Source organism: Furipterus horrens, unplaced genomic scaffold (genome assembly GCF_987537825.1).
Source record: "Furipterus horrens unplaced genomic scaffold, mFurHor1.1.pri manual_scaffold_3, whole genome shotgun sequence".
Lineage (NCBI taxonomy): Eukaryota > Metazoa > Chordata > Mammalia > Chiroptera > Furipteridae > Furipterus > Furipterus horrens.
In genome coordinates, this window is record NW_028327173.1 from 64,178,921 (window position 1) to 64,205,734 (window position 26,814).

At 40.0% G+C, this 26,814-nt stretch overlaps 1 protein-coding gene across 1 annotated transcript in view; it reads right to left on the reverse strand.

Moving 5' to 3' along the window:
• Positions 1 to 1,246: 1,246 nt before the first annotated feature.
• Positions 1,247 to 26,814, reverse strand: part of DDAH1 (dimethylarginine dimethylaminohydrolase 1) — a 147,368-nt gene continuing 121,800 nt past the window's right edge. Inside the window, exons 5-6 of the mRNA XM_090269683.1 lie at positions 6,631 to 6,774; positions 1,247 to 4,531 (exon numbers count right to left, since the gene is read on the reverse strand). Coding sequence (XP_090125809.1) covers positions 4,415 to 4,531; positions 6,631 to 6,774 — 261 coding nt within the window. The 3' untranslated portion in view covers positions 1,247 to 4,414. The remainder of the gene's footprint in view (positions 4,532 to 6,630; positions 6,775 to 26,814) is intronic.

Here is a 26,814-nt window from a genome sequence, read left to right on the forward strand (position 1 = left end):
GGGTAATTTTCCTTTCCTTTTGTTTTTATAGTTTCTTTTGTATTGTTTGAATTTTATTTTATAGTGGGCGGTTATTCCTATGATCAGTAAGAGAAAACAATGCTACTTTTAGCTAGAAAAAATTGTTGAAAATAAAAAAGCCTCATTAAAAGTCTTCACATTTCCTTTTGATGTAACCCACTTATTTTTCTTTTCTCTTGTCTGAGGAGGTATAACAGAGAAAATTTTGCTAAGACAAATGTCAGAGATTTTACTTCTTGTGTTTTCTGCTAGGAGTTTTATGGTTTTGAGTCTTACATTTAAGTCTTTGATCCATTTTGAATTTATCCTTGTGTGTGCTGTAAGAAGGTGGTCTATTTTTATTTTTGCATGTATTTGTCCGATTTTCCCAACACCACTTATTAATAGACTGTCTTTACCCCATGTATGTTCTTGCCTCCTTTGTCATACCATGATTTCACTTATATGTGGAATCTTAAGAACAAAATAAATGAACAAATGAAATATAGACTTCTAGATACAGAGAACAGACTGATGGCTGCCAGAAGGGAGGGGTGTTGGGGGACTGGGTGAAAAAAGTGAAGAGATTAAGAAGTAGAGATTGGTAGTTACAGAATAGTCATGAGAATGTAGAATACAGTGCAGGAAATATAGTCAAAATATTGTAATGAGTATGTATGGTGCCAGGTGGGTACTGGAAATATTGGGGGAAACACTTTGTAAAGTATATGATTATCTAACCACTATGCTGTACATCTGAAACTAATTTAAAATAATGTTGAATGTAAAATGTAATTGAAAAAATAAAATTTACATTAAAAATACCTTCAAATTTCCTAAAAGATGCTTACTGTAACTCAAACAAAAACAACACCCCCCCAAACTCTTGTATGAGAGAAGAGAATAATTGTTTAACTGCCTCCATAACTGAGCCATGTAATATACTGACTACAGTTAGGAGCAAGGTGAACGACGAAGGCCTTTTTGAGGAGGAGAATGTGTGAAATCAAGCTCTCCTGACCTAGCATGGAGAATATGCATCCTTTTTAAGTGCCTGAAGTATGAAGTATCTCTTCAACTATCACTTTTAATTGAAGCTGTGAGTGGCAGTTGATTTACCGGCACAGTATTTCTAATTATGTAGCTTATAAGAGAAGAGAGAAAACTTCCCAGCTCTGATAGCAAAGACACGATGACTTAATTCACCATAGCAGTTTCTGTTAAAAAATAAAGAGAGACACATACGTTGTTGATCACAGTACAACTGACACTTTATTCCATTGTGACTGGTATGCTTGTAGGATCAGGACAGCAAGAGACTAAGTCAGTGCAGAACTTCTCTGGACTAATGGGCTGTGAAAGGCATTACTGGTTTTGGCACACAGAGTGGGTAACCGTGCACTGGCTGGAACAAGGTGGTCAGTAAAATAAAATGCACAAACCTAACACCATGTGGAAATCATGTCTGAGTTCTGTAGAATGTGAAGAGTAAATAATTACAAAGACTAACATGCATCTCTAGAGAAGTCACGGTATTCATCTATAGGCTATTTTCTCCCCTTAGAGACGAAGAGATGGCCTCAGCAATCTATATGTTCACAGTAGTTTAAAAGAGCGATCAATACACATTAGCAAGATCTGCCTGATTTCTATAGCAATCAATCACAGTTGAAGAAATAATGCTAAATAATGTACTTTCTCTATATTGTCCTCATTAAGTTGAATCTTACTGACCAAGTAATTCAACTCTTACTCACTTAAATACAATTACTAATGTCTTTATAACGTCAAAGAGCAGTTTGTTAGCTTACCTATCCTTATAAATCACAATGGACGGGAGGGGGACCTATGCCACAGGGTATCTTTCTTCTGCAAAGATAACATGACGCTGATAAGAACATGAAAGAAGTACCACAACTACGCTGCACATATTTTAGACTTTCACATCATCATATCATACAGGTAGTCCAAAGAAGCCAGCCTAGGTGGTGACATAGCTGTGTGGAATTAGATTCTGTGGAAGAGGCACACAGATTCTACATGATTTCTTGGGACAAAGTGAAGGGAAGAGGGAAAGGAGCAAAGGAGAGGAAAAGTGAAAACAGCCTCTGTAGGACAAATTGTTCAAGAGAAAAATCTATTCGCTTGCAGCTGAAAAAACATAATATAGTTCTTTAATTTGGGACAATACAAATAAAGACTTTGAAAATTATGTGCCTAAACCAGCTTGTTGAGTTAGTTTTTCCATGGTTGTTTTGAGGTGTTGAACTTTCCCAGAGGGATTTCTGCTTTTGCCAGCAAAAGGCCATATTTAAGCCCCTAGCGCAACCATAACTGCTGAGGATAACTTTTCTTTCTTAACTTGGGCATGTGGGGAACATCCATTCTGTCTCCGGTAAAAACATATTACTCACCCATGACAAGGCAGTTGGAAACATGACATTGACTGTTTATTCATAGGATGTATATAATTAGATATTTGCATGTGAAATAAATTTTAAAGTTAAGCAACAAGAAGGAGGAGGAGGAGAAGGAATTTCTTCTAATTTTGGCAAAAAAATTATCAAATCAATAAAAAACAGAGAGTGGCTAAGGATATGTCAGTTCTCTCAGAGGTTTATTCCTTCTATTTACTAATGGGGAGATGAAATGAATGAAGGCAATGCTCTCTCAATCATTAAACATAAAGAACGTTGGATAACAAACACACAGGTGAGCAGAGTGAGATTTGGAGTAATATTTCTTAATCTCCCTGATTCATACTCTTAAAAAACAAGCCACGGGCAATATAGGAAAGGTGGAGATGACTAGAAAATTCAACAACATGCCTGGATCAGTCACCATTCCTTGGAAAGCACCCTTTCCCTGGCCTGCTAAAAGCGTGATTCTTTCAGGCTTAAGTAAAAGACAATGATCTCTCCCTTCACTGTGCCATTTTTTTTTTATGTAAGAGCTCCATGTCAATTTAAGGTTGTGTAACTTAAAGGCTAGAGAGGAAAGAAGTTTTCATTGAATTCCATAGTAAATACTCATGGATATTTCAAAGAATAGTCCATTGTCAGCAGCTGGTTTCAAGAACCACGCTTATGACTTCCTGAGCATACTTTATCTGGCTCACACTAGACCATTAATAATCATTTAAAATTTTATTTATTGATTTATTGATTGATTGATTTTTAGAGAGAGAGGAAGAGGGAGGGAGGGAGGCAGGGAGAGAGAGATATCAATTTGTTGTTCTACTTATTTATGCATTCATTGATTGTTTCTTGTATGTGCCCTGACCTGAGATTGAACCCACAACCTTGGTGTGTTGGTACGATGCTCTAATCAATTGAATTACCTGGCCAGGGCCAAAAATCATTTTTATATGTGAAGTCTCTTTTGAAAAATATAACTTTGCTAGGCCAGGATAATTGCCAGGGGAAGAAGGCTGGTAATAGAGTGAGTCACTATGGGGGGAAATAGAATTGAGCTGAATCAAAAAATCAGACCATTATCCAAGGTCTGTATATGGTCAGTAACGAAGCAAAAATTCATGGAATATGACTTAAAGACTTTCTAAGACATTGTACTCATGGGGCATTTCAAAGCTTCTTGATCTACGATACCCTAGCAACCATCTGGTGCTAAATTTACCTTCCTAGGTGTGGCGCCCTACTTCTTCTGGAATTTAGATCTCTGGAAAACCCTGTCAGGATGTGCGTCTGTGCAATGAACTCTCCTCCAAACAGCTGCTCTGGTTTTGATCACAGTTCTGTTGAGGGACCCATGTGCCCTTCTGAGGGAGAGTAGGGGGTGCCAGGAGATGTAGCCACGAGGCAGAGGAGACTGACGGCATACAGGGCAAACTTGCAGGAAGGTATCCAGATGGCAAGACCCCTGATTTTACCCAAGGTCAAGGTGACTGTGTTAGAGATGAGAAAATCAAAAGAAAGTAACTGGAAAAAAGTTTTCAGAGTTTGCGAGGAAAGAAGAAAAAAAGAGGAAAAGAGGGAGAATCCATGGACCAGTGCATTTCACAGGAAGCAAAGATGATTAATGACATAAAGAAAAAACCCCAGCTTATCTGACTCATCAAGACATTCTTCAGCATATGTTGGCAGCTAAATGATTTCCACACTGACAATACAAATGCTAACTGAGTGTTTCCTTACAATCATTAATCACATTTCAATAATTCATTCGCTCTATATTTTCTAGGTTGCTTAATTCATTTAGCAAATCCAGTTTAGGTACCACTGTGAGGCGAGGGAGGAGAAGGTGCAGAATGAAGCAATTAAACTTAAAATTAAACTTTTGTAAATCAGAGTTAGTTGCACAGTGGCACAGCAGATTGTCAGTGAAATCGACAGGAGTGGGGACAGTTGTTGGCCTTGTGAGTGCAGTACTGCCGGCTGCAGGCAGGAACTGCCACTCAGGAGTCCACCTTCTTGTTAATTAAAATTGAGCAGCAGGTGAGCTGCCCGTCCACCTTTTCCAGTTCAGACATGCTCACGGGGATCAACATGTGGTCCTTCAGCTTTTCATAAACCTACAGCAGGAATCAAGGAAAGAGAGAGAAGAATTATGTTTCTGCTCTCCACTTGGTGTAGAGAATTAATGTGAGTGTGAATTTAGGGCCTTTTACCCATCTAACCCCCAGATGTGCATGAAATCGAGACCACACACATGCCCACAGCCATACTCATAGGGCTAAGAACACTGGTTAACCACTAGCTCTGTGCCTTTAACCTCAAAGTCGGAATGTGTCAATGTGGTTGGTACTAGAGATGCTGTCATTGCTAGATTCAATGGCATAAGAATGGGTGGCCATGTTTTCAGCCTGAGTATCACTCTCTCTCCACACTTTTAAAACCTTCTTAACTATATTTTAATGTTTCTTTTCTTATCAACACCACTCAGAAAAACTGGAGGAAATATAATTTAAGTGAAGGATTTTAGGTCAAACTGCTTTTTTAATTACAGAAGAGAATTTTACAGCATTTTTTGACACTCATAGAAAGCATGTCACAACTTCAAATGAACAGTCCATAAATTTTTGTCTGATGATCAAACAAAGCATATGAAAAAAAAATCACTTGTAAATGCACTACCTAAAAACAATCTACTGTGCTTCTTTAGGAAGCACTTCATTCCTTAAAGTTCATACAGTGGTTAAAGGAGGGCTGGAGTTGGACAGAGTTGGGTTCCAAATCCCGTTCTGTCAATTTACTACCTAAAGTGTGACTTCAGTCAGGTGACATCCCTCTGAGCCTTGGATTACTTCCCTGAAAGACTGGAGTAAGAATAATGCCCTTGCGGGGCTATAAGGTAATGCATGTGGCATGCTTGGCACAATGGGTGGCACAGGCAAGCCCTCAGAAGACATGGATGGTATCTTTTTCAGGATGACAAAGGCTAAATTCAGAAGCAGTTAATGATCATCTGGTTGTCAGATGATCAATGTGGCTGAAAAGGCACGAAGGATCCAGAGCTGTGAAGCTCCAGGTGAATTCTGTGATACGAGTGCTTGCCGACATTGCATATTGTAGGGCGGAGGTCTAGGCACCTGTATGTTTAACAGCCCTGATGCACATTAAAGCTGGTTAAGCCTGGTCTGGAACCAGGAGTCCTGTGTTTTTCTCAGGTTCACACTTTCAGTCATGGACATAGAGAAAAATTGTCTATGCATCCCCCACCCTTCTATCTGTTAGGAGGGAGACAGATTATGAGGACAAGCCTAGAAATTAAACAGTATTGCATATTTAAAAGGTGGCATAAACTATTATCTAAAAACTTTAAAGCTTAGGGTGTGAAAAAAAATGAGATCAATGGTTACTTAAGGCTCTTCTGTAATGTTTAGTATAAGTAACTTGTTCCTCTGGGCAGAGACAAAGATGCTAAATGCCTAAAAAATAGAGATACTTGAAATATCTGTGGATGAGCAGTGTTTTATCTGCTAAAGTATACAGATAAGACTGGCAGAATGCCCTAAAGACAGAGAAGATTTTGTTAGACCAGGAAAGAATAGCACATCTAGGAACAATTCCCTTGTTGGAACACAAATGCAGAGACTCTTAGAGGGACCAGTTGGTTGTTTCCAAGTGTTCTCTATTTCTTCCTGCTCTATCTTATCGACAGAGTATTTTAATGCTCATTATGCTATGTAGGGTGTGCAGCCCCTTCTTTCTAAGACCCTGACAATAAGCACCCATCTCTTTGGGTCATTCATATGCTTCTGCCTTGAGAAACAAACGACCCTCTGATGAGGGGCAGCTTGGAGTTGTCAGAAAGCAATGACACAGTTGACCATCTAATTGTACGTCTCTATGCTTAATGAGTATCTGAGTGTGGGGAAGTACATTTAATCAGCGCTGGAGCACAAGTACTTATTACAAAAGCTCTGAATACCAGGCAAGGTCATCTCAATTAGTGTGAATGCGTTAGTGACCAATAACATGAATGAGAAGAGTGAGTTACATACACTTTCCCTGTGACCTAAATTATATTATCTTCTGCTTTCCTAAGAATTTGATATGTATAGAGGAAACAGAAACCCCGGCTGTCATTCCATCATGAAAAAATCCCCTGATAGAAAGATTATCAAGGAAGCCTATGGAGCTGCAGTGGCCAGAAAAGACGGTTTTTTACCTTTGCACTTTCTGGATACTCTTCTGGGGTTCGGTGCAGCAAGACGTGGCCTTTGCTGGGGATATTTAGATATATACAGTTTGCAGCCACGTCATCAGGCACAGTGAGTTTGTCATAGCGGTGGTCACTCATCTGCTGCATGATCTATAAAGAGAAACATTATAGGCTTGAACATAGCATTCCCCACACTTTCTAACACAAGGAAGGCATTATTATGGGATATAACCTTCCAACCAATGCCTAGACACATTGCTCTGTGTTGAAGTTCCCTTCAGTCACTTAGAGACAGAAGAGGAAAACTTGATGAAGCTGTGACTTTTTGGCAGAATTGTAAGGGTTCTTTTGGTTGTTGATCTCTTTAAAGTGTTTGATCTCTAATTTTAAAAAGGTTTTAAAACTGTTTATAATTTTTCTAGTTTTTGTTCATAAGACCTATCAGTAAGACACAACATAGCCATATATATAAAAGGCCCAGCCAGGATTTTGATATCCTTGACTGAGAAAGTAGGGCTGACCAGGTCTGTAGGAAAAAAAGACTGTAACCATAATCAGAATGGTCAATAATCTGATTTAGCAATAACCACACACACATACACACACAAATTTCCTCTTCTATGAATGTTTAAATTGAATACACCTGGTAGCAGGCACACACTTAGTATAATTAGCATAAAAACCACTTGGGGAGAATATGAAACTCATGTTCTTAGGCTTCATTCTCTCCCAACCCCTCCTGCCACCTGATTCTGCTTTCACAGATTTGAGGTGAGGCATAAAAATTTGCATTCTGAAAGCCCTCCAGGTAATTCTGAGGTAGACCCCTGGACCACCTTGGGCTAAAAACTGATTTAGCAGGTCTCTTTATTAAATGATGGGTTTTTAGTATCTTAGTATAAATAACTTTAAAAATAACACAAAATGAAGTCTGTACGACACTTAAAATATTGATCTCATCCTCACTCCCTCAAAGCAATCAAAACGAAACCACCAAAGCAACCTTCTCCCCAAACCACACACACAACAAAAATGTCCAAACATCAAAGCAAAGCGAGTCTATTTTGGGCTTAGTCATTCAGACTTTTTTCATTCTTTATCAACACCCATATGTTTCTTTTAAGGAATCTATCTAAATGTCATGTAATGAAAGTATTAAAAAGCCTTTTCCACAAGCTGGTTCTAATATTCCTTTCCAGACAGATGTCCCTTTATCCTTCAATACTGTATTTGTGTGAAAATGTTTCATATTACTAGACTTGCCTACCTGGTCATAGCGGCATTGGATGGTAAGGTTTACGGCATGGAAGTGTGGAAGAAACTGCATGCTCCCAAGAGCATGTGAAGAGTGGCATGTAGTAAGCCCATCCTGACTCACCAATCAGGCCAACCATTCACTTCTCCTAGTGAAATATGTCAGGGGCCAGGAGAGGCTAGAAGTAATCTGATTATGGAATATCCTTCACAGAGAAGGAAACATCAGGAATGTTTGAGCCTATGTACTACATCCAAGGCAGAGAGACACAAAGATAAGCAGGACACAGATCCAATATTTTTGAATTTATTTGAGAGCTAAAGATAGAGAGATAGATAGATAGATAGATAGAGAGAGAGAGAGAGAGAGAGATTGAGATTTGTTGTTTCTCTTATTCATGCATTCATTGGTTGCTTCCTGTAGGTACACTTACCTGAGACGGAACCTGCAACCTTCACATATTGGGATGATGCTCTAATCCACTGAGCTACCTGGCCAGAACCTAGATCCAGTTTTTAAAGAGGTCATGGTCTAATAGAGGAGGCTGACAAATTGATGATTACGTTACAGTAAGAACAAGCAGGGCACTGTGCTAAATATTTTAGTTGATTATCTAATATCAAAATTTCTATTTTATAGATGAAGAAACTGGATTTAGAAAGGTCAGATAACTCACTGAAGGCCATAGAGGTGAATTCAAGCCCAGATCTGTGCAACTGAAAACCTTCTTTATTAATCATCTCACTTTTCCCCCTTTCTTGGACTCCAGAGCTGCAGCGATTGCTCTCTCCAAACTACCAGTAACATGTACTTTTTTTCATATGTTTAGTACTTATCATTTTATTTATTCTCTTGTAGTACCATGAATTCTTTTTTCATTTGTAATCCTATTAGGGCACGATATAGTTTGGTGTAGCTGTAGGATTTGACTAAACATCTCTCTTGCACTTTCTAATTGAAATTGTTCTCTGAAAGGGCAGGTCCACAGAGTAGATCAGCTGTAGGGCAGCTTCTTCAGAGCCCTGATAGAGAAATCTTAGATCTGTTTGAATATGTGGACAATGAAGAAGTTAATGACACTCCTAAAGACTAACTATTCTAAGCAAATAAACAACATATTCAATTTAGCCCTCTTTATAAAATGGATGTGCTCAAAAATAATATGAAGAGGCTGATATAAAAGAAAACAATCCAGACCCAAATAGGTCTGTTCTATTATGAATTGCTATTTAATGCAGATTTCCTTTCTGGCTCCTTCAAAACACAGTAATAGTAGTTTCCATTTATTATTGTGTGGGAGGGGGCACATTAAGGCCATCAACTCTGGAGTAAGGCCTGGGTTTTGGTCTCAGCTCTGACCTTTATGAGCTATGTAAATGTAAGCTTTCTTTTGACTTCTTGGGTTCCTCACCTATAAAATTGGGATAATAATAGTCTTCTATGCTCACTGTGACAGTTAAATGGACATAATGTATATAATAAGACACAGTAACAAGCCCTTAATAAGCCACTAGTATTTTATGACAGTAAGACTAGACAAAGCTCAAGTTTCCAGTCTGCAATCCCATCTACTCTTCCGGCAAGCTGTAACCTTTAACTTCACTCTTAAAATAGCTTGTTTTGGAGGTTTATCTTTATACTTAAAACCACATAACACTATACCCATCGTATTCCTATGGTTATTTCTAAGGCCTACACTATTTAACAGGTAATTCAATGGTCTTGCAGGTTTAGCATCCCTTCTGCCCGACCACCTAGAGATAATTGCTAGAAAATTCCCAGATTTTTCAAAATTGAGACAAATTTTAATGAGTTTTTTTGTTTTGTTTTTTTTTACACAAAGTTTCTATTTCTTTTCAAATAGACTGCTATCTCCTTAAATGCAAGGTTAGACACAGAGCAGTGAACAAAGCATGAGCTTTAGAGTCAGAAAGGTCTGGGCCTGAAGCCTACCTCTGTAACACACTAACTCTGTGACCTTGAGCAAGTTGCTTAAGCTCTCTGAGCCTCAATTCCCTCAGCTTTAAAATAGGGCAACACTGAAGATTACTTTTTAAAACAGAACAAAACAGATCATGTGTATAAAGTGCTTAGCACAAGTTTCTAGCACATATTAAGTGTGTAATAAATGTGAGCATTCTTCCTTCTTTGTTTCTTACAATTCACCTGGCATATAGCAGGTAATTGAAATATGTTTATAACTAATTGATTAGTTTCTTCATTCCTTTCAAAGAATATAGGGAACTTCAGGAGCACACTGGGATGGACTATGTATCCATCACATAGTTGAAAAATTGCACACCCTCAGAAAAACAGGGTATGGTCTACGTGCAGAAATATAAATGCAATTCATTACTTAAGTACACCAGGCTACAATCAATGAGGCCAAGCTTTGTCTTTTTCTTTATGCCATACAGAAGGACATTATACTCTGTGGTCCCAACCCAAATGACTTAGTATGTAAGACAATAAGGAATGGTGGACCTGGGATGAGTGCACAGCACCTAAAAGCATTAAAACAAAGTAAGGAAAGAAAAAAAAAATTGTGTGTGGCAAACTAAATATATACGCCTTCTTAGAAAAATGATAGAGAAAGCCAAAGAATAGATTAGTTTATTCAAGATATAAATGGGGTTGTTTCTAAATGCAAGATAGAAGTTAGGATTTGTGTGGCTTCAGCAGTTACTCTTGGTCCATCTGACCAGCACGCTTCTTTCCCAGTACAGGGAGTAGGACTATGCTATGTCTGAATCTCTGCTTGTTGTGTCCTGTCAGAGGCGGGCCAAGATGGTCAGCCTGCTCATGTTTGCAGTCAAAACCAGACTGTCATCTCTCACGGGGATTGGACCTGATTTACCCCAGGAGTTCAGGATTTCTTCCAGACCAGTAAGGAGACAGTCCCCTGGGCCAGAGATCTACTAAGTTGAACCCCAGTGATCCAAGGGCCTCACAGAGATCCTTAAAACATGGTATGTATAGCCATTACCTGGTCAAGTGTAGACACAGATAAAATAAAACCTCCAAAATGTCCTATTTCCATTGACTTATGCTTCTAAGCAATTGAGAAAATTGTGGGTAGTATATTTTGGTCTATCACATTCAGGTTTGTTGCTCCCACCATTCATAAGCACTGGGTAGTTGCCAGTTGGTTTTCAGGTTAATTCATGGCACTCTTTTGTCATAGATAAAGAAATCACCTATGTACAAGATAAGTTGAAAGAGAAAGAACCATGGCAAGACCACACCTCACAGGCAGACTATACCTTCAGTGGTCCCATATACAGCCTGGGCAAAATTCCCACCTCTTTGTCTGACTCATGCATGTCCGGTGGGGACTATGAAGCAGAAACATGGAATGTTGTACATTCCAGAGGAAGTGTTACCAGAGATTGTTATCGGGGCTGATTGTCTTGTTTATCAGCGAGGGAACTAACTAAAATTCCACAGTTGTGCTCACCTCAGAAAGCGCCCAGTTTTTCGGGAGTAACGGAGACTGTATGCTTCCTTTCCCTGGCGTGCTTTACTTACTCAGGCTCTGGTTCTCCCCATGCATCCTCCCATCACTCACCCTCACCTCCTTTTATTTTTTTAATACTCACTCAAGGATGTTTTTTACTTATTTAGAGAGGGAGGGGGAGAAGGAAGAAGGGGGAGAGAGAGAGAGAGAGATATATATATGGATGTGAGAGGGAAACATCAACCAGTTGCCTCCCACATGTGCCCCAACCAGGGATTGAACCCACAACCTAGGTACATGCCCTGACAGGGGATGGAGCCCACAACCTTTTAGTGCATGGAATCATGCTCCAACCAACTGAGTCACTGGGCCAGGGCCACCCTCCCTCCCCCAGTTCCTATGTGTTTGCTCTGTTCTTCAGTTAAGGGCATTTATTTGACATTCTAATTGCTACTTTTCATTACTCTTTAGTGTTTCTCTATTTTCTGGGCTTTAAAGTTATAATTTATAGCTTCTAGTGGGAGCATTCCTAACATTACTGACACAAGGAAAGCTCTATGGATACCCTGGACCACAAGAAAGATGAAAAAGTGGGTCCTAGAGCAAATCAAGCCTAAAATATCGCTGGAGGCAAAAATGACAAAACTGAATCTGTCCTACTTCAGGCACATCATAAGAAGGCAGGATTCCTTGGACAAGACTATAATGCTAGGAACAACAGAAGGCAGCAGGAAAAGAGGAAGACTAAATATGAGATGGATTGACTCCATAAAAGAAGCCATAGGCGTGAGTCCAAGCAGCTGAGCAGGGCTGTTGAGGACAGACCATTGTGGACATCACTCATTGATTCATGGGGTTGCCAGGAGTCAGAGACTCAACTGCACATAACACACACACACACACACACACACACACATGTTTGACTTGGTATTGTTTCAAGATAGTTTAATTTTTTTCATTACTGTGAAGAATTATAATATCCTTTGTGGGGAAAATAATTTAGTGCTGGGAATACATAAAGTAATTCACTGATAAATTCTACTGAGAGTTACTCTTAAAATAAATGTCTTAACAAAACCACTAAAGCTACCTTAGAAGTTTTTCAATTAATTTACCAAGGCCCCAGGGTTATCATTTTAAGACAGGCTAGAAAATGTGGCAAAAGAAATGACTTTTAATAATAGAACAGACCCCATTTGGAACAGTGAGTGGTTTTGCTTAACTGTGGAAAGAAAAAAAGTATAAAAGCTCTGTCAGGCATAGCTTTTCTAAGCAAAAAGGATTTAGGAAGTGGTAACTATAGATAATAAACAAAAAAGTGCTGTCTTTCATGAAAAAGTTAAAGGTGTTTATTTTATTTATTTATGTTTTTTATTGAATTTATTGGGGTGACATTGGTTGATAAAATCATATCAGTTTCAGGTGTACATATTCTATAATACATCATTTGCATATTGTATTGTGTGTTGACTACACCAAGTTAAGTCTCCTTCCATCACTATTTAAAGGTGTTTATTTTAAAACACAGAGTTTCTAGCTCTTGGAACAAGGAATAGGTTTCTCTTTTCCTGTCAGAGTGATTATTTTCCTTTCTCTTATATGTTATTGTCTGAATAAGACAGCTTGCCACTTATTTATAGCTGGGTGCAAAAAATGTATGTATCTGCACAACGCAGAGTGCTTGCCATTCCAGGGGGAATGAAGGCACAGGAAAAAGATTCAGGAGACTGCACATCTCTAACACTTTATCCTGTTGTGCTAAAAGGGGCACTGGGAAGATGCACTCACATGGCCTGCCTGGCCGGGCATCACCCCAAAGAGGTTGGGCTCCCCAAGAAGAACCAGGGCGAGGCGGAGGAACAGGCCTTATTTCTGCTCTGTGGATGCACAGAAGTCTTTGTTAAAAGACAAGCACCATTTCAAATATCCTGAGAATGTGCTGTTGGGCTGTTTAGCTTCACGTTCCAGCATTTTTTCCTAAAAAAGGGTGAAGGAGTTGTATTGCCCCAGACCTCTACATAAAGTGTATTTTTAACCATTGGGACTGTACGTTAGGATTCACATCGCACCCCAAGACAGAACCAAAAGGAGAAAGCCTCAAATTCTCCACAGCCATACAAATTCCCCAGAGGCCCCAGACTGTGGATAATACATACAGTCTATAGGGCTTTGGGGAGGATCTGAGAAGTCAAGAGGAATGTTAATTTCTTGCTCCACTCATTCATGCATTCATTGGCTGACTCTTCCATGTGCCCTGATTGAGGATCAAACCTGCAACCTGGTGTTTTAGGATGATGCTCCAATCAATCAAGCTACCTGGCCAGGACTAGATGCTGCTTAAAATGCCCTTTCTGACTTTTGCCATTTCCCCAAGGAATTATTCCATGTAATTATTATTGTTGCAATTGGATATAATTATTATTTGGTTCAATTCAACAGTCCTTTATGGAGGTTTCCCTTTGGGATATGCACTGTGCCAGTGGAAGATGGGAAAGGCAATATAGTCACAGGCTCTGCCTTCAGGAGGTAATAATTTGTATTTTAAGACAGGACAAGCATGTGAAGGGTATGTTAGCAGGAAAAAGAAAGCAAACCTCACTTGTATCACAGGCACCTCCGTAACAAAGAAGGTATGCAATAGAGAGGAAATGGCTCTGAGTATCATCTTGGCCACGCTGTGGTCTGTTATACAGCTGCTGGTTTGGAGGAACTGGCCTTGCTCCCCAGAGTGGAGCTGTCACAAAGCAGAGTGGGAAATGCCTGGCTTTCAGCCCAAGAGAATTTACATGGCTAGTTGCATTAACAACCAGGCATTTCCGGCAGTTCGCAACATTTCTCGGAATTTTCTCATCCAAAGGACTGGAAGGCAGCTTAATTCTCCCACTTGTTTGTTACTCATGGTTTCTTTGTATTACATGAATTATTTTTAAAAAATCTTGGACTATGTTGTTTCACAGAACAATTTAGGACTTACTGGTCAAATACTGAAGCAAAGGTGTATACTGTAGAAGGTACTTAGAGAAATTTAGGAAATATTCAGAGCACATTTTTGGCTACTCATGATTGATCTTTCTATGAAATATAAATAATGTACCCATCTCAACATATCAAAACTGAGCCAATATTAAAAACAGCTGACCATAGATTCTATTGATATATATATGATGCTCAGGCACACTTTTCATTGCTACTGGATATCTAAAGTTATTCATTCATTTATTTATTCATCCACCAAGAGTTTATTGAGAGCCTGACAATATAGTAGGCATCAAGCCTGGGCAGTCCTTTCAAGGCTGAGTCAATATAGCTATGGATAAAATTTTAGAATTGATATCATGTTTTCATTTTTCCTTGTCCTGCGAATGAGGTCAAAATGAGTAGAATTTGAGAGAGGCTGTATTTTAAACATTCTGTCTGAATTGATGGGCTGTACAGATTCTAAGAGTGACATTACTTAATTCTTTTTGGTTAAGTCTGGCATTCTTTCAACAGCAGGTATTCCCTTCAAATCATAACTGCCCTCTCCTCCACAAGTTCTCTCTCATATTTGGAACTGCTGCTTTTGCTCAGACATATGATCAACTGAACATGTGGAGGAAAGATTTCTGTCATTTAAACTACAACAAGAATTCACACGAGGAGAAACAAGATGGCGGAGGAGTAAGTGGAAGCTACACTAACTTCCTCCCAGAACTAGTCTGGATTTACAATGTAATTTTGGAGAAATCATCTGGAATAACCAACCGAACACCAGCTGGAGAGAAGTCTTATAACCACGGAGAGACAAAAAAGGCCGCTACATCACAACGTGACCGGTAGGGAGTGCGGAGACGCGGAAGGGCTGGCTGGGCTCACACGGGTGGCAGCTGAAGGGACTGAGAAACAGCTCAGCAGCCGGGGATTCCCCCTGAGAAGGGCAGGGTCTAAACCCCCAGCTGGACTTCCCAGCCTACAGCAACAGAGTGGAAAGTAAAATAGTATCCAGCTGAGAAAAGCGAAAAGCCACAGGGTTTCTTGCTAGCCGGAGAGAAACAGTTGGAGAAAAAGAGCTCTTAAGCGGATCACATACAAAAATATTTTGGCCCCCACTTACCCCGGGCTCAAGCACAGGGAAGGCAGAGAGGACTGGAGATGCTTGGGGAGAGTTTGGTGTGGTGGCTTTGAGGGGAGAGCTGGGGAAGCGGCCGGCTGGGTCCCAGTGCTGACTCATCCCCACACTGCAGGCAGACCATTCCCGGCCAAGTGGCATCAGCCTGAGGGGAAGCAAAGGCCCTGCCTACAGGAATTAAGCTGCCACACCCACGGTCCTTAAGCCTGACGGCTAATCACAGATTGAATAGATTAACAACTGAAGAAGACTGACAAAGGCTGTAGATCCCTGGAAGTCTCCAACAGGCTGCCTAGGCCCAGACTGGTACAGGATCTGACACCACCAGGGGCAGATCCAGGAAGTGCAGATCATTCTAAGAAGCACCAACAAACAATAGGAGTCACAAAAATGGGGAGACAGAGAAACAACACCCCATCGAAAGGAAAGGTAGAGTCCCCAGAAAGAGTGCTAAATGAAATAGAGGGGAGCCAACTATCAGATATGGAATTGAAAGCATGGATTATGGAGAAGCTCAATGAGCTCAGCGGAAACTACAAAGAACTCCAGAAAAACTACAGTGAACTCCAGAAGAACTATAAGGAACTTACTGAGAATTATACCAGCATCAAAAAGGACTTGGAAGCTATCAATAAGAGCCAGGAGGAAATGAAGAATACGATCACTGAATTGAAGAACACAGTAGAAGGAATTAAAAACAGGCTAGAGGAAGCAGAAAGTCGGATCAGCGAGGTGGAGGACAACGTAGACAAAAACTTACAGACAGTGCAACAAAATGAAAAAAGGCTGAACAAGACTGAAGAGGCTCTAAGACAGCTGCAGGACAACATGAAACGTAATAATATCCGTATCATAGGGATTCCAGAAGGAGAAGAAGAAGAGCAAGGGATAGAAAACCTCTTTGAAAAACTAATTACAGAAAACTTCCCTAACATGAAGAGAGAAAGAATCATGCAAGTCCAGGAAGCACAGAGGGTCCCAATGAAGATGAACCCCAACAGGCCCACTTCAAGACACATCATAATTAAAATGCCAACATTCAAAGACAAAGAGAGAATCCTAAAAGCAGCAAGAGAGAAACAACTAATAACATACAAGGGAGCTCCAATAAGGCTATCATCAGATTTCTCAGCAGAAACACTACAAGCCAGAAGGGAATGGCAAAATATATTCCAAGTAATGAAAAACAAAGGCCTACAACCAAGAATACTCTACCCAGCAAGGCTCTCATTCAAAATGGAAGGTGAAATAAGGAATTTCCAAGACAAAAGAAGGTTAAAAGAATACATCTCCACCAAACCAGTATTGCAAGAGATGCTAAAGGGTCTGCTTTAAGAAGATGAAGAAACAGAGAGAGACAGAAAGGAACACGAGTACAAAGGGGGAAAATGACAATGAATAAGTACTGAAAGAAAGAAGGAACTTCTACCATTTGCAACAACATGATTGGAACTAGAGAGAATTATGCTTAGCGAAATAAGCCAGGCAACAAAAGAAAATTACCTTATGCTATCACCTGTTACAGGAAACTAATGAACAACACAAACAAATGAGCAAGATTGAACCAGAGGTATGTAAACAAGGAATAAACTAACAGTAACAAAGGGGGAGATGGGAGGGAGAGAAGTGGTAAGAAGGGGAAGGGTCTAGTCAAAGAACATGTATAAATGACCCATGGACATGGACAACTGGGTGGGGACTGAATGTGGGAGAAGGGAGGGACAGGGTGCAGAGAAGCAAGAGGGGGAAAAAAGTGAGACAACTGTAATGGAAAAACAAACAAACAGAAAAATTTTTAGTGGGGGGGGAAATATAAAGAATAGAAATGCAAGTTCAGTGAATATTAGAAGGACAAGGTTTTTCCTTCACACTGTATATATTTTCTCCCTATCTGATCCCTCCAGAATTTGGCATTCTAAAGAAGTAATAACCTAAGTTTCTTTGCATAAAACTAATAAGACCAGTTGTTAATAACGATTTTTTTGACTAAGACTTTGACTGGAATGTCATGCGTAAAGGAGACATGCTTGGGCTTTGGTTGTTACCAAAAAGCCCTGAGCAACTGGGACCGACTTTCAAAGGTAATAAAAGTCCACGAGATAAAAGGCCTGGTACCTTGGATGGATGAGCGGTCCATAGCAATCTTTCCAGGGAAGGAACGAAGGTTGTTTTCCTGAAAGATGGCTAGAAGGGACCTTAAGGCACAATGGAAAACCAGGAGGACCTGGAAAAGACAGGTGTTTACAGGCAAGGCTGAATGCCAGGTATGTGGCTCAGCTTCTGTGCCCTGAAGGGCAGACTGAAGGTCACCCTAAATGTTCCTTGGGTAAGTTCCAGCATAGCAGAACTAAAGATCATAAGTGATCATTTGCTGCTCTTGTTGTGTTTATGCAAATGAACAGGATAAATTAAAAATGAACTTAATGCAGTCCCTTTAATGACAAGGAGGGTAATCTTAGGGAGAAAAATCAAGATTCAAGGAAGATCACAATGCCCAGTGGCAGCTAACCATCTTTAAAGTTTCTTTTCATTTAAAATTTGTTTTCATTTGAAAGTTAAACTATGTCTGTGGCATTATCAAAGATGTTTAATTTACAGGCAAGAAGAATGTCAAATGCCTTGCAACTGGATGTCTTTCCGATAAGACAGTCCTACAGATCTATAAACTTGTGTGTGGGTTATGTTACATAAATTAACATGTGTTTTCTGTTTTCAAAGTGCATAAGCCTACGATCTCATTACCTGAGTGATTGTTTGTACGTATAGGCCTCACTTAATCCTGTCTGCATTGCTGCCTCCTGAGACTCAATGGTTTGGCTGAACTAAGTGGCTGCGTTGGTGAAGAACGGGGTGGTCTGTGGGCTTCACTTTAAAACTGGTTTCTCTTTTCTATCCTAATGGCTTGGACAGGAAGAGCCCAGAGGCCTGAGAGGGGGGAAACCTAAAATATTTCCCTCGATCCAAACTAAGTATAATGGGCAAAAGGGTTTTGGACAGGTGAGATGTACCTGGCATACCTTCCTCCAAAGAAGCCCTTCTTTTCCCTAATGTGGGACATTGAAAAATTAATACCTGTCTTTTGTCATCTAGTGGTTACGGATTGAATGATGTCCTTTAACCCTGTTGCCCCCAGAATACAACAAGGATGCCAGCCTGTTAAACCAAGCATGCCGTTGTCCAGAGACAGCCAACCAACCTGGAGTCTGCACGATCCTTCCCCTTGTAGGAAGGCCACCCTCCCCTCCACATCCCCACTCTTATTAGGGATTTCTTGACCCAAGGGTAGGTAGGACGACGACCATGTCCAGCTTGAAGCAGCTAGAGGAGCTCGAGACCTTCGTCCATTGTCCTTTATAAGATTGTAAAGGGTCTTAAGTCTGAGAGGGAGGGATTGTTATTTTTTATTGTTAAAATATTTAACTAATTAATTAATTATTTAAAAAAAAAAAGAAGAATATATGAAAGGGTGAGCCATGGGCATGGACTTGGGGAGGGGATTGTCGGGGAAGAGGGGTGCTGGGCGGAGGGGAGCAAAGAGGAAAAAATTGGAACTATTGTAACAATATAATCAGTAAAATATACTTAAAAAAATAAATAAAAGAAGCTATTGTTGAAAAAAAAAAAAAGAATTCACACAAACTATTTCTAGAAGGGCCCCTCAAACACAATGGTTTCTGTGGAAGGCTGGGAGAACTTCCCACACTGTTAGAGAACTACTCTGAGCATTCTGGGGAGCAGGGCTTGGGCAGGATGAACAGAAGGGGCTCTCTGGGGTGGAGAAAGAAATTCAGACCAAAGCAATCCTTCCAAAATGCAAAATCTGGGATCCTACCCTCCCTTCAAACCCCTGCCCATGTATTCACTAAGATAGCATCTGGCAGAAGCAAGTCACCCACAGCTTTATTCTTATGTTTTGCATGTAAGTACAGTAAAAAGCTATTGAAGTCATGCCCAGGTCATGCTTCACCAGATAACTGCATCCCAAATTTAGCACACTAAATATCATCATCAAACATTAATTCTGGGCATTGGGGGATTGGTGATCTTTCAGGTTTCCTGGGGTCATGTGATAGTAAGAAGCAACTGGAGCATTTATTGAGCTATTTTCTATTTATTTATGGTTTGCCTATTCATTCATTTCTCATAACAATCTAATTTTTATGGATGAGAAAACCCAGGTTCAGAGAAATTAAGTTATTTGTTCAAGATCACATGTCAATGCAATAAATCCAGAATTAGATATCCAGGTACGTCAGCCTCTAAATGCCTACCTTTTCTTGTCACATCAGACTACCACGTTGCTAATATCCCTTGAGAGACTACTCTGGGTTCACGAACTGGCACCCTGCAGGCTAATTTTTTCTATACATACAATTTATTTAACATGCATATATTTTTTTAACTTTGCATTTAATTAATTAATAAGAGAGACAGACAGATAGACAGACAGACAGACATAGGTTTGTTGTTCCACTTATTTATGTATTCAGTAGCTGATTCCTGTATGTGCCCTGACTAGGGATTAAACCTGCAACCTTGGCATGTTGGCACAATGCTCTAACCAACTGAGCTATCTGGCTATGGCCTAAAGTTTGCATTTAATTTTAGAGAAAATCTGGCCCCCGAAGCCACCTGAGTTTGTTACTGGACTTCATGGGCTAGTTTCCTCAAAGCTAGCCATTATGTTCTTTAAGTAGATGAAAGAGGAGCCAATTCTGTGGGAATAGAAAGAGACAGTGGGTGACAGTGCATTATTGTTTCTCAAGCAGCAAAGGGGCAGGCTTCAAGGTGAGAGATGAGAAATGGCCAAACACATACACCTTTACCGTGATGTCCAGGACCAGCCCTGTTCACTCTGAGACAATTGCTGGTGGATGAATGCTTATTCTCTGTATGAACAAATGATTTCTTGGTTAGTTCATCAGTAGGGCATGCATTAATTTTTTTTTTTTTGCAATAATTGTGATTGCTTTGTATCGAGTCATTCAAAATCCTCCACTCAGTCTGCTTGGCCATTGTGAAAGGGTTAGGGAACAGTCTGTGCCCATGTTAAGACCATTCTTTCTTTCTTTTTCTTTTTTCTTTTTCTGGAACAGGATGAAGAAAATCATCATTGAGACCTCCAATTACATCACTCTACCTAACTGCACTGCTGGAGTAGGAGGCTAAAAAAAAAAGTCTTCAGCACATGTTCAATGCCCTCAGATTTTCAGTTCCAGGGATGGTAAATGTGGGAGAAAAATATATGAATAATATACCCACATAAGTTTATTACAAATCTTACTAATAGAAAGGATGGGTAGCATACAATTTATAAATAATAATATAATGTTCAATAACCTTGACTATGAATTTCATATTGCCAGTTGATTCTCACAGAATGCTTTTTGTGTGTGTGTTTGTTTTCTCAGAGCTCGTGTATGTGAAGCCAACCTATTGTTGCAACCGACAAGTCAGTGTAGTTCCAACATAGCTGTTGATTGATATTTTTTACACTAATGAGACAAGTGAAACAATGAAGACATATATTTGAACTTCGCTTGTTTGGCAATGATATGACTGAATGCTTTGCAGTATAATAGTTTTTAAATATTGGAAGAATATTTCTTCGTTTGTTTCCTCCATGTAATGGCTACACACATCACTCAATTTTAAGTTTAATCTGCAGGATTAAAATTTTCTCCATCACTTTCTTATGCCTAGACAATCAATAAAATGATAAATCAAGTCCTGTAGCATTTGCTGATTTCTGTGATGAAATAGTCCCACCATGGCCAATTTCAAGTTACCAACATGACCTTATTGAGTATGGAGTTGGGAAGAGATGCGCAACGGTACAGCATTACATGATACTGTCATTATACATACACAATAGATGTGAATAACCTTAAGTAAGAGCACAGCTAATGGTAAAATATAACATACTTAGGAAATAATGAGTTTTAAATGTTTGTTACCTTTGTGTTTAGTATAATTTATTGAATTGTAAGTTTACATCATTTAATTTTTAATAATGGCTATATTTAACAACCAGCTGGAAAAATTCCTGAAAATTTAGAAATTGGCCCTTTAAAGCTGGTAGAAGCTGACGTTAGCAAACCACTGCCCTATGCAGATTTCATGGTTTTACAATACTTGGTTCCTGGAGTTCAGTGTAAGTTTGCCTTACATAGGAAATTACTTTAAGCTGTCCTTCACACTCTATTAATGTCATGGAGAACTTTAGCTTTAAAATTTGGCTCTTGTAACTTTTGCTTCCTTATAGGCAGACAATATTTGAGGATTAACCTTCAACGAGTTTATGAAATACACTGATGGTACAAGGTATCAATGAAGTCTAGGAAGGAATGATGGCAATTGGATTTGCTAAATAGTAGCCTAAATTCATCTAAGACCTCAAACATATAAGAGATGATGATGGGTTTTACCCTTCACATGGACTGATTGGAAGCTTAAAGTCTGATGGTCCTATGGGTAAACAAGGAAATGAGCAATTCTGTCATTGCTTTCCCCTTTACAACGTCTTTTCCTTTCATTTCTCAGTGTTATTTTGCTATACTTTATGATTCTTTGTAAGCCACTATTATAAAAAGAGGTGAGGTATGATTATATAATTTCTAACAGATTTTCTAAAAACATGTTTTTAAACTAGAAACAAAATACATATTATAAACAAAATTATAAGCTTCATGTAAAAGATTCAAATACGGAAAGTTAAAGTTCTTGCTGGACTTAATGCAACTGAGTACCTTTGTCAAAATTAATTGAACTGTACTTTTAAAATTTGTAAATTTTATTGTATAAAAATTATATTTCAATAAAGCTAATTAAAAAAGTGAAAGTTCTCTTTCTTTCCCACCCTGTTCCATGTTTCTCTTATCTCTTCTCCCTTTTCCTGTGGCTAACCATAGGGAAAGCAAGTTTGATATGGGTCTTTCATATCTTTTTTTATACACTTACACACTCAACCAAAACTTGTTTACTCCTCCACTGAATGGGTTAATGAAGAAGCCTGAACATCAACATCCCAGTTCAGAGTTCCCAAACCTCACTTCTCTCACAGGCTGGAAATGAAAGCTTCCGGAGGCCTTGTACCCATGAAAGCAGTAGTAGTTCCACGTGGCTTTGTTACTCAATTTCTGTGATCATTTCACATTCATGAAAATTTTGCCCATGTATATTAAATAGTTCCAATGCCTGAAAATAATGTTACACAAAAATCCAGTAAATATTGGGACTGTATAGACCTATTTAATTCCCTGCTATTGAAAAACACTCTTGCTGGCATGGGCTATGTGATTTTCAAGAGCCATTGTTGTCCCTAGATGTATCAGGGAGAGCACCTTTCTCTGATATGCTCAGAAATGGAAATTTCTGTGAAACAGCGTTGACAGATCTCCTTTCTATTTCAGGGTGGGGTTCCTTACCCTCAGCACTATTGACATTTGGAGCTGGATAAGATGTTGTTTTGGGGGCTGTCCCATGTTTTGTAGATAGAGACCAGCATCCCTGGTCTGTATCTACTACATGCCAGTAGCATCCATACCCCCATCTCTCATGTTGTGACTAGAAATACTTGCCAAATACCCATGGGGGACAAAGTTGCCTCTTGTTAAGAACCACTGTCTTCAGGAGAGAGCCACAAAATGTATTCAATTTTAGGAGAAGAGTAGATAGCTATGGGAAATAGGAAGAAAAACAGAAAAAGAAAGTGAAAGAAATCAAACTTCCCAATCAAGATACTATTTACTCTTCTATTCTTCCTCTGAATTAGTAATATTCCTGGAAAGAAATAGACTGGTGTTTAAGAAAAACAGCTGTTGTCCCTACATACCTTGTACAAGAAACCAAAAGCCCCTGTAAATGACCACAACTAAACTATAGCTAATGAGGAAAGCAGCAATCCCCACCTTGCCTACTCTTATGTGGGCAGTTACTGGGGCTCTCTGAGTTTCAAGTTTTACATTTCTGAAATGGGGAAGAGAAATCTTGGTTTCTGTCTGGATATAGCCTTTGTTAGGTCCTACGGTGAAACGCTGATCAAGTGCTCTGAGCACCAGGAAAGTGATGTCATTTTATAGAAAACTAAGAATTATACGTTTGAGAACTAGGCAGGAATTTAGAAATTATCATGCCCACTTCTCTTTTACAGAAGATCAGAGAGATTAAGTGACTTATCTAAAATCACAAAAAGGTAGTGGAACTGTATAGTGAGGACTAATCCTGGGTCTCATGATTCAGTCCAGGTCTTTTCTATTGGTCTTGGTTTGGTGGAGAGAATTTAAGTGGAACATGGAGGAACAATGTCAGCTTTCCCCTAGCCCCCTCTTTCACTCCCAAGTTAAGGGGTCTCTCATCTCCTAAAGATAAAATAAGACTGTCTTGCACCTCTATTCCTTAAGTTATGGGATGTCCTAGGCTCTTAGCCCTGGCTATAAATTAGAATAATCTGGGGAGCTTTCAAAAAGAAAACTACACACTTCTGAGCCCCAACCACAGAGTATTTTTTTTTTTTTTAATTTACTTGGTCCAGAGTGGGGCAAAACACTGATATTTCTTTTTTAAATCTCCCCTGACCCAGAAGACTCTAATGTGTAGATAAGATTGAGAACCACTATTCTGTGTCCTCTTCATAATTTTTACCACTTTTGGGGGATAGAAGTTAGAGGAGGAAAGAAAAAGCTTATATTCTCACGTTATCTTTGGCCCTGTCTCCCATTGAATTAGATTCATTTGGAGACAACTACTTTTCAGGTGCCGTCTCTTTTAAACCATGATGACATAAGCAGAAACCTCAGTCATTCCTTGATTGCCACACTCCCCCTGCCAAAAGAAAAACAAACAAACAAAAAACCCCCCGAAACATCCTATTCCCATAGGATAACAGACTTTTCTCAAGTTTGGCAGTTGGAGAACTGCAGTTATAGGGACATGAAATCCTAAACGCTGGTGTATTCAAAGACTCGACAACCCTGCTTCGTGGTTCAGACGTCTCCCCACTCCCTTTCCTCTCTCCTTTCCCTACCTCCACACTCTACTGCTTCTAACAGAGGGTGTTTTCGCTTTCTCTTTTGCTGTCTTGTCTCCTGCTGATCCCAAGCCTTCAAAGGTCTCACTTTCACCCCAATGAACTTGTCTTTTCCTAAACAAAGACAATTCTCTGCTTAAGAGGAATTGAGAGTTTAGTTCTTCCAAGGGTCTAGCAGAGGCAGATTTAACGGCGGGTGCACCGGGCGCGTGGCCTGGGCCCCGACTTCTGAAGGCCCCGCAAAACCCCAGCTTTACACTTTTTTCTAATGACACCAAGTTTGGTTTCATATGTGCAATTTTAATTACGTACAAGTTGTAAACTCACGGGGCCTTTTAGAAGTCGGGGCCCAGGGGGTGTGCGCCCGGTGCGCCCAGTGTGCCTAGTGCGCCCACCATTAAATCCGCCTCTGGGTCTAATGGACGTTATAAGCTGCTTCCCCCACATCAATTCCCCACTTTCTCAGTAACTGCCCCAACTTTCATTTGTATACCCACTGCTCCCTGTGAAGCCCACATAATTGGGGAGAAACTAATTCCACCCCAGACTCCAGGACTAAGGCCCTAGGCCAGAGGTCCCTTTCTTTGTTCACAGTGCCCATAGTGTCTCAGTAATCTAATCATGGTGCCTCTAGGCCAGAAGAAATCCCAAAACAAACCAAACAAACAAAATAAACTCCCCCAACCCCCCCCCCCCCAACCTAACACTTTTATTTATTAAGCAGTTTGGTTCAAACAACTTAACAGCAGAATTGTGTGTTGCACCTGACAGGTATATCTGTTCTTTTTGAACATTTAAAATATGCCATAGTGGCTCTGGGAGTTTGCTATGATGCCTCAGTGTGGTCAGCGGACAGGAGCTCCAGCGGCATCCACCCTGGGTTGGAGTCAGAGAGTCGGGAATGGGCGGATGACTGAATCAGACTAGTAAGAATGGATAAGATCAGAAGGAAACTTTCTTACTTTTCTGAAGGACTGCTGTCCCCTCCCTGCATGTGGGTGAGGAAGCATGTAGTCAGAAGCTGCTGGCAGTCACTGTACTCCCCTGAACAGGAGCCAGCTTTATAATGAAGCTCATCTGTGGAGGAAGAGTGAAAAGGGATCTGGTCCTTTGATGGCATTACTGAGCAGATGGATCAAACCTAAAGTGCATTACTTCAGAACTATGTGGACCGATAAATCTCCTTCATTGTTTCAGTTAGCTTGAATTGGGTTTTCTGTTAATGGCTAGTGAAGACAAACAGCCTTTATCAATTAAGACAAAATTTGGCTGTTACAGAACTACCTGCACCCCAAAGTAACTTTCAAAAGTTTGTTTTGCTCTCATGTGAAAGGAGTTTTGAGGACCCAGTGTAGTGCAGTGACTTGACGGTCATCAGGAGTCCAAGGTCCTTCTAGCTTTTTGCTCCGCTATACCTGGGATGTAGCCCTTGTCCTCATGATATAAAATAGCTGTTGGTGCTCCAACGAACACGAATTTTTTTCAAGCAGCATGATTCAGGAAGGGGAGAAGGCACAACTCCCTTTCCATTCCACGCTTCCTGGATTTCATACCAAGTGCTTTTACTTTCACCTCATTGAGCAATATTTGCTCTCATTGTCATACCCAACACAAAGAAAGCTGAGAAATGTGGACTTTATTCCAAATGGCAGTGTGCTCATTTGAAACTGAAAGTTCAATTCAAAATGAAGGAAAGGTGGAATGGAAGTTGGAGAAGGCAACTAGCTCACTGACATCAATTGATTCAGAGAGCGTATATATATTTTTTACATCACCACTATAGTGCATAGTTTGACCTTTGTCGCTTTAGCCAATTGTCATACTGTTTGAATTCAGTTGAGTCAAGGTATCCAAGTCACCCCAGAAGGATGGCTGATTGTTAAAAAGCTCCCAGGGAGGCACAGTCCCATCGCTGGCCCTTCGTGCAGCGCTTTGGAGTGGTGCCTGACCTGTGGTAGGTGCTCAATACTCAATACATTTCTGTTGAATGTTAAACGAAGGAGTAATCTCTCAGCAGTGCATTTCTGCATTTCAATAACTCCTTACATCCTCCTCAAATCTCCCGGTACAATTTCCTATAAGACACACTCACTCAGAGCTCAACCTTCAGTGAAGAGCAAAGAAGAGCTGCCAATCAGCACATGTCCCATGTCCCTCTGTGCCATCAATATCGGTCACTTAATTTTCGACTTTCATCAGCTTTGGTTGCTCTCAAGAGGCTCTTTTCAAATTCTCTGATAAGCTCAGGGGTGGGACCAGACAAACTTCAAATCAAAAGAGAGACGTGGGTTTCTTCCCTCCTTCCACTATTCATTCCTACTTGAAGAACTTAGTACCATGTT